At 37.7% G+C, this 7,577-nt stretch overlaps 1 protein-coding gene across 1 annotated transcript; it reads left to right on the top strand.

The window, feature by feature from the left end:
* Window positions 1-3,357: 3,357 nt before the first annotated feature.
* On the top strand, window positions 3,358-3,792 carry LOC109674061 (histone H4). Its single transcript, XM_020151171.2, has one exon. The coding sequence runs from the start codon at window positions 3,415-3,417 to the stop codon at window positions 3,724-3,726; it is 312 nt and encodes a 103-aa protein (XP_020006760.1). The 5' UTR covers window positions 3,358-3,414; the 3' UTR covers window positions 3,727-3,792.
* The last annotated feature ends 3,785 nt before the right edge of the window (window positions 3,793-7,577 follow it).

Here is a 7,577-nt window from a genome sequence, read left to right as displayed (position 1 = left end):
ATCATGATATACCTTATTTCTTTATACAAATTCAAATATGATACAAAGGTTCAGGAAAAATACAGACTTTATTGTTGGTGGGGAAATTCCAAGGATTCAGACTTTTCCGTTCAAGAACCATGGACAAAGGTCAAGTTCTTTATTATGTACCAAGATTACAAAATATAACACTATACATTATAGAAAGAGTTTGGTTAAGAGTAAAAAGTGGTGGGAATATGTAATAGGGCAAATGTGAGCTAATGTAACCACAAGATTTGATTTGCTGCCCCTTGATTGAATCAATGGATTAAAGGTAAAATGATGGAGAAAGAGCTTTGTTAACAAGCTGGAATATCGGATGATGGGAGCTCATCTTTCAACAACACATCTTACCCCTTTCCCTAAGGATGACATTTTTAAGGAAAGGTATGTCCTAGACATATGAGTGCCTCAGCTGCCCAGCATTTCAAAAAGTATGGCAGTATACATCTTATTTTGGCACAGGTCATGGAGAGTTGTGAGCCTGTGGAACTAAAGAAGACATAAATGATTAAAGTTTCTGTGTTAAAGTGACTTGTGTGTTTTTTGTCAGCATTTCTGGCAAGAACCTTTCCAGGTGTGACCTGTAATTTGAGAATAGGAGTGTTCAGGAAGTGAGGGTTTATGCATTTAATTAACTCTAGTGTGTGATTAATCTATGAAAGAAACTATTCCAGGAGTTGAAACTATTCAGGAGTGGGGGAGGTGGGTAAAGGAGAAAGATGGAGGAGTTGAATATTGTAAGAATTTTGTAAATAACACAATGTACCCCAGAACAATAAAAAAAAAAGTGAAAAAAAAAATCTATGAAAGATAGACTTCAGTGGGCAGCCAATCCTTAAAGAATAGAGCAAACAGGAGCAAGGAGAAACTTCTGAGAATTGGGTCTCCAAGGTGGAGAAAGGGGCCTTACATATGATTTCACTAAGAGTTACAAAGCAGGGGAAACCTAGTTAAGGCCTGTTCATTTGAATTTGTCTCAGTATTCCTCTGTCTTCAAAGATAAGGATATTTTCTTCCTCTGGGTATAGGGATGGCATCTTCCATATTAGAGTCTTATGACCTTCTTTAGAGGATAAAGACAGAAGGCCACAAAAACCTTCTTGCCTTTTCCCAAACTACTTCAGTTCAAGCTATCATTATGGCAAGGTATCCTATTTTAGGGGAGTATTTCCTGAACCCCATCACGATGACACGCAGAGCAGCAGAACTCAGAGTGTTAAAGATGCTGGGGGTCAGGAAGTGATGCCCTCCAAAATACTACTTTTGCATGCTGAGTACTTTGAAGGAGAAGGAAGGCCTCAGAAGCAGTCTCTCTCTGACCTCCTGCCATGTCTCCTGATCTGAAAGCAGGCCATGGAAACTAGAATATCTCTTCCTCAAGCATATCATAGAGGCTAGAATCCCTCTCCTCCACAGACAGAAAGCTTAGAAATACTATTCTAACCTTTCCCTTTCTGGCCATAAAGAAGTTCTCTGACTACTGTGTCTGAAAGCAGATCACAAGTCCCTTATCCCAGAGCAGTTCTGCCTTGTAACTGGAAGAAAGGAGTGCCACATAGAGAGCCCAACAAGAATGTGAACAGATAGGCAGGACAAATGGGAAAAACAGTAAGGAAGGTCTTAGAAAAAAATTAAAAGTGATTGTGTGCTCTTTCAGCCTACCCCCTTTTTGTCCAACTATATTTCTATACAACTGTCCATTCTTCATCAAATATAGCATAAAAATGAACAGCTTCTCTGAGTCTGGGTCTATGTTAATGAAGGCTCTGTGTAACATAAAACTTTGATTTAAATAAATCATTTACAGTTTTCTCTTGTGAGCCTATCTTTTGTTATAGGAATATTGGCTATGGAATATAAGATGGGGAAGAAAGCTATAACACATTTCCCCTCAACATCTTCTCCAATTAATAAATGTGATGCCATTATGATAAAAATCCCAAGGGATTTTATATATCTTACTTTAAACTTGCAATAAGTTAAAATGTTTAAAACAGTTTTCAGTGGAAACAGAATACTTCCTAGTACAGAAAACAAGTTAATATATTAAAGGTATTATTTTATCAACTTGTAAATAAATCAATAATCAGGCTGAGTGACTACTTGATTAAACACTTACAATCATCTACAGAAAAAATGCATTCTAAATGTAACAAATAGACTTAAAAAAATCATAGTAGGGCTGAAGATACAGTTCAGTGGTGGAGCCATACACAAGGCCTTGGTTCCACTCCCAACCCAACCAAAAAAACCAAAACCAGAGAACAACAAAAAAACCTCCCATACTACCTAGTGATGGTAAACTTTCAGTCACAACAGGTACTGCTCACACAAGGGAATATGATAAAAAAAATTTGAGAAAATGTAGATAATATTGATCAAGTATCTTAAAATCTCCCCTTTGACAAAGCATTTGAATTCTAACCTATCTTTAGAATAAATTATGTATGTTATAATACAAGTTTAGAAAGCACAGTATTGTTACATACTTAATATTTGTTAAACTGTATTATAGAAAATCCTTATCACAGCAGCAGACATAATCACTTTAAAAGTATTTTTAAAGGCAAATTTTCTAAATTTTTAAATGTAAACAAAGATTCCCTTTGGCAAGGAAAAATAATTACAGATTAGAATCATTGTAGAATAGAATCATTATAGAGTAGAAGTTTAGTAATAGTTCCTGGTGGTCAAAGTGGTACTTCAGTGCTGGTAGAGTGACACAGGTGGCAGAGCACCTGACTAGCAAGCTTGAGGCCCTGAGTTCAAACCCTAGCACTGAAAAAAACAAACAAAAAAACCCCAAAGTGGTATTTCATCAGCTGGGAAAGATGATATAATTTAAAAAACCGACCGATTCATGAGTTGCTAGGGAATAAATTAAAATTATACTGTGAATTCATAAGAGGGAGTAGTCAGGCATTAAAACCACTTTGTGGAAAACTGTTTAGGCAAGGGAAATTGATTAAAATATAAGAATGAAAAGAAGCAAGAGGCCTATCACAGCCTCATCCACATTTTCTTAAGAGTAAGTGCATTTTTTCCTAAAATACCATATTGGCTAGCAGTAGTGGTCTCTGTGATGTAACAGTAGGTTGTCATTTGATTATTTGATCTCTTTTTGTGTTTTCTACAACATTTAAAGTCTTCTTTTGTGTTTCCAAAGAATACTTTAAAGTCTTAAACAATATAGGTCAAGGAAACAAAAACTCCTGACCCACCTTTTTTTTGGCCTGTTGGACGCCTCCTCCCTTCCGGGGGCGGGGCCTGACTTCCCGCCTTCTCTCTGCTGCTCTCAGTTCGGTCCGCCAGCGGTCCTATAAAGGCCCTGCTTCAGCTTTCTGTCCTCACAGTTTTCTGCCACGGTGTTCTTTGTGTCCAGTTCCCATTATGTCTGGACGCGGCAAAGGCGGGAAGGGTCTTGGCAAGGGTGGCGCTAAGCGTCACCGCAAAGTCCTGCGTGACAACATCCAGGGCATCACCAAGCCCGCCATCCGGCGCCTGGCCCGCCGCGGCGGAGTCAAGCGCATCTCCGGCCTCATCTATGAGGAGACCCGTGGGGTGCTCAAGGTTTTCCTGGAGAACGTGATCCGGGACGCCGTCACCTACACGGAGCACGCCAAGCGCAAGACGGTGACCGCCATGGACGTGGTCTACGCGCTCAAGCGCCAGGGCCGCACCCTCTACGGCTTCGGCGGCTGAGTGCAGGCGCTTTTACTAATTTCCAACAAAGGCCCTTTTCAGGGCCCCCACTTGCTCAATGAGGAGCGGTGTGACGCTCGTTCGGTTAAAGTTAACCCATCTTATCCGCGAGATTTATGTGCGCATGCGCGCGCCCAAACATCTGTTAATATTTTGAGATTTTAACTAGCAGAGTGGAATTGTAAATAGTCATATACGGTTGTGAGAATTGCTGTTATATATTGTATAATATTAGAAAAGGGGGCAAATTTTAAAAAGGAAACTACATTCTTAAGTAGTAAAATGTTACTGGCAGTTTGCTTTTAACTAAAACATACTTAAGTTCATAACAAAGATTAGCATAAAAATGGCAACAAATTGATTTTGTCCATTGACTGTAAATGCCCTAGTTATTTGGTCGCAATAATAATCGTTTGGTCGAATATAATTTATGGGAAACATAAGACCCCAGAAGTTTGTCAGTGTTCTCATGGATAGTATGATTCCTAGATAAAGGATGTTACTTTTCAATAATATTGCCCAGTGTAATAAATGAACAAGACCTATCCTCTCGTCATTAGCAGATGGTTCTTGTTTTTCCTTGTAGTTATCTAAAGGCCCATCCTGCAAAATACAGATCTGAAGTTGAGTTTTCAAAACCATCAAAAGAACTTTAAGAAAGGACTATAATAGGTGCCATACTCAACACAGGATTGATTTCAGATTTTCCAGGCCTAACAGAAGCAGACTGTTAGGATGGAATAACCTAATTTTTTTGTGGCAAAATTTCCTTTACCAATGCCTTTTTAAATGACATTTAGTGCTTTCTATTTTCAACTGACTTCTTAAATTTTAGAAAAATATTCTATTAAATGCTTCTGATATGTTGTTAGGAAAATTTAGGAATAATGACATTGCAGAAAATATACGATGCATATTGATTGGCTTCGTCCACAAAACACAGAAGAGTTATTGGATATTATACAAACTGCTATTATTGAGTCTCATTCCACCCCCCAACCCCCCACCCCAGTACTGGGGGTTAAACTCAGGGTTTGGTGCATGATGGGCAAGGGCTACCTCACTTACCTTTTCATAGGGATGTAGTTACAACTAAATGATTTTTTTTTTTTTTTGAGCTAGGATCTCACTAACCTTGCTGGGACTAGCCTCGAACTGGACAACTTCCTGCCTCAGTCTCTTGAGTAGCTGGGGATTATAGATGTGAACCACCACACTTGGCTCTTAAATGATCTTTCTTGAAACAAGCAAGGTTTTATCTCTTTTCATAATCATATTATTAAAGTAGTCCAAGTTGAACAAAAGATTATATGTAAACTATCATATTATAAAATACCTACTCAAGGATTGGATTATATTTGAAGCAATTAATGGTCTTGAGTTGCTGACATTTTGAAATATGCATTTCTTTTTTTTTTTTTTTTTGCATTTCTTGTACTTTTTGAAACTATTTAGTTCTGCTACTGTGAAACCAATGCAATGGATGAAATAGGATCCTAAGATAAGTATAGATATTTAGTAGGTAGAGATGGGTGTTTAAATATAAAAAGGAAGGAATAAAAAAATCAAAAGAAAGATAATATTCATTAGGATATATATATATATATATATATATATATAAAACATACCTAGTACTGAATGTGTATGAGATACACAAGACATTAAATATTTGTGATACACTAGATATATTTGAGATGTAGAGTGCCTAAATTCCAGTCTGGCTCTATCTATCCTTTACCCAGGAAACACAAAACACATGGCTGTTCTGGAGGTTTGTGTTGAGCATTGGCTCTGGTCAGGCATATTTGTCTCTTCTTTAATAGCACAGGTACCTGTCATTGGCCCAGGGTACCTTCCATCATGCCCAAGCCTGGACTTGGGTGTTTATAACCACACAATCAATGAAGAAGGCTGAAGCAGCAGTGGGAAATATATGAACAGTATAACCCACAACTTTTCTGCTCTAGTCCATCCTTATCCTAGGTGTTAACTTACCCATTTCTTTTCCTTTGCTGTAGGGTTTGTTTCTCAATTGATTTAAGAAAACACATTTCCTTGGCATTTTATTTTTGTCTGAGTCTTTTTGTGCCATAAGAGACCTTGCTTGGTAGTGTATTTGGTTGAATACCAGCACCTCAAGATAACCTCCTACAAGGATATCAGGGAATCAAGAGTGGAAACAAGGGAAACATAAAGTAAGCCAAAGCCAAAAATTTAGAGATAAGTCACTTACACATGAAGATGTTGAGAACTGGTCAGTTTCTGTATGTATTTGGAAGGTAAATCAAAGGAGAATCTTAAAGAATTGGATTTAAGGGTGAAAAAGAACAAAGATGATGCTATTATTAAGTGAATAGGTAGTCTTTTGTTTTGTTTTTTAATAAAGGACAATTGGGAGGGGGAGTATCAGTGGATGTTAGCTTAGTGTACAAAATATCAACATGAAGAAAAAAAGCAGAGTTGGATAGATACCTAAAGTTTTATAGAAAACTCTGGGCTGGAGATATAAAACTGAAAGTCACTGAAGTACAGATGTCATTTAAATACCTACTGGGTAAGATCTCTAAATCAGTCAGTATAGACAGAGAAGCAGTAAAAAACCATTCTGTGCTGCCCAACATCAAAGGGCTGGGGAGAAGAGATAGATCAGAGCAACTAGTAAGGTAGAACCAAAAGCAGTAAGTAAAGCACAGAGAAACTGTAAGGTCAATTGTATTGTGCTTCCAGTAGGCCAAGTACAATGATGTCTAAAGACTGATAATTGGTCATTAGATATTGAAAAGTGGAATTTTTTAGAAGTTTATTTTGTCTTCTAATAAAAAGTAAGTACTAAGGGCAGAGCACAATTTAATTTTCTATCACTATGCCAAGAATAGTGTCTGAAATGTAGTAAATGTACTTATTTATTGAATAAATGGTTGAATTTACCAACTTCTGATGTTGGCCATTGAGCTCTCTCTTGACTATATATGAGTCAACCAAGTCCACATATTCCAATTTAATTGTTTTGAGGGAAAACCAAAAACAAAACAGTTATTGAGCATATTCCCTAATTCCAGCTACTCTGGAGGCTGAGGCAGGAGAATTGCAAGTACAAGGCCAGTCTGGGCAATCAGCCAACCAGACCCTGTCTCCAAAAAAGGGGAGTAGTGTTTGGGATATAGCTCAGTTTTAGAGCATTTGCCCAGTATGTGAAAGGCCCTGGGTTTAACCTTCAGCTCCACTAAAAATAAATAAAAGCACCAGTTGATATTCAATCACCGATAACCATTGATATTTGAACAAAACGTCCTAATTCTAGTGTGCTGTCACTTACAAGAGCTCTAGTCCACATGATGTCTGGGTTTCTTTTTGCAAGTTAAATTCTATACTACCTGTGGGAGAAAGGGCAAGAGATGAGAATTAATAGAAAGGTAACAAAAACATGGAGAGTTAGAGTTAGATAAAAAATCATAGCAAACCTATTGGGTTATGCTGCAGTCATTCCTCAGAAAGCCAAAGAAGTTTTCTCTGTTTTTCATTTATGATACAGAATGTGAGTGTAAACTAAAAAAAAGTATGGTACAGCAGGAATAATCAAAACAATGTTTACATAAGCAAGAAGGGAAGAAATGTATTGATACTGGGGTATTAGTAGACTGGCGTATCTCTTACATCTAATCACACTTGGCTGCTTGAATCTCAAGTACTGTAGGGTACTTATTAAAAAAGGTTGCTCTCTCCATGCATAGTGGTGCTTGTCTGTAATCCCAGTACTCTGGAGTTTTAGGCACTTAGCCTGAACTCCAGGGAGTCCACATGTCAGATCTGCCCTCTAACCCCTGTGTACCAAATAAAGAGAGGAATAATAG

Source organism: Castor canadensis, chromosome 8 (genome assembly GCF_047511655.1).
Source record: "Castor canadensis chromosome 8, mCasCan1.hap1v2, whole genome shotgun sequence".
Classification (NCBI taxonomy): Eukaryota; Metazoa; Chordata; class Mammalia; order Rodentia; family Castoridae; genus Castor; species Castor canadensis.
Note: the sequence above shows the minus strand (reverse complement) of the source record. Positions and strands in the feature narration are given on the sequence as shown.